Genomic DNA, 1,030 nt, shown 5'->3' with positions numbered 1-1,030 from the left:
CGGCCGCCGCGCACGCGGCGCCGCGGGCGGCGCCGCCCGCCTCGCCGCCGCCGCCGCTGCCAGAGGCGCCGCCGCCATTCGCGCCCGCCGCGGGCGCGGACGGCGAGGAGATGCGCGTGAACCCCTTCCTGCTGACTTTCCGGTCGACGGTCACCGAGGGCCACTTTCTGGGGGAGGTCGCCAAGCTGCGGTGGCCGGTGCTGATGTTTGTGTTCCTGTTTGATTGCGTATGCTTCACCTTCCGCATCGCCGCCAAGCTGGCCAACCGCAGCGGCGGCGCCGACGGGGCGCAAGGTGAGGGCACATGGGGCGGGCGGGGACGGTGGTTTCGGGAGCCTCGCGGCGGTGTGCGTGATCGGAGCGCAGCGGCGCGCGCTTTGCGTGGGGCCGGCGTGCGCGCGCTGCCAGCAGGTGGCGGGACCCCAGCCATCCGGCTGCCGAATTTCTCGCTTTTTCACGCTGCAGGGTTTGGTCTCAATCCCTTTCGGCCCCTGGCACCCACGCTCCTGTCCCCTCCAGCCCCCCACACCACCATGTGCATTCCGTCGCTCCCACACACACACACACACCCTCGCCGCCCCCGCATGCGGCCGCCCCCAGCCTGCACCCAGCCAATGGAGATCGCCCGCGAGATGGGCCACCAGCTGGCGAACATGGGCATGCTGTATATCCTGCTAGGCCTGCTCAACCGCCGCGCGCGCCGCTCGGGCGACGCAGCGGCGCGGCAGGAGGAGGTGCTGCTGTCAGCCGTGATGGCGCTGGCGATCAGCAACCTGCTGGCCAGCCTGCGGGCGGACAATGCACAGGACTATGTGTACATGTCCTACTTCCTCATAGCCACCACCACGTTCTTGAAGATCAGATGGTGAGTTGATCCCGGGGGGTGGGGGGGCTAAGGGGCGCAAGGCATTCAAGAGGAGAGGGGGAGGCAGGCGGTTGCAGGGGCAGCAGGGGTAGTGGCAGCCTGGGGGCGTGACGGCGCCGGCGGCGGCAGCGGGAAAGGCAGCGGCGGTGGTGTGTGGCGTAGGGG

General features: G+C 70.3%; 1 protein-coding gene across 1 annotated transcript in view; it reads left to right on the top strand.

Annotated features, from left to right (window-relative positions):
* Window positions 1-110: 110 nt before the first annotated feature.
* Window positions 111-1,030, top strand: part of MNEG_14687 (hypothetical protein) — a gene marked incomplete at both ends in the record, with an annotated part of 2,047 nt that continues 1,127 nt past the window's right edge. Inside the window, 2 exons of the mRNA XM_014036842.1 lie at window positions 111-294; window positions 601-865. Coding sequence (XP_013892296.1) covers window positions 111-294; window positions 601-865 — 449 coding nt within the window. The remainder of the gene's footprint in view (window positions 295-600; window positions 866-1,030) is intronic.

The sequence above is a fragment of the Monoraphidium neglectum genome, assembly GCF_000611645.1.
Source record: "Monoraphidium neglectum strain SAG 48.87 unplaced genomic scaffold scaffold04684, whole genome shotgun sequence".
NCBI lineage: Eukaryota > Viridiplantae > Chlorophyta > Chlorophyceae > Sphaeropleales > Selenastraceae > Monoraphidium > Monoraphidium neglectum.
This window is presented reverse-complemented; position numbering and strand designations above follow the sequence as displayed.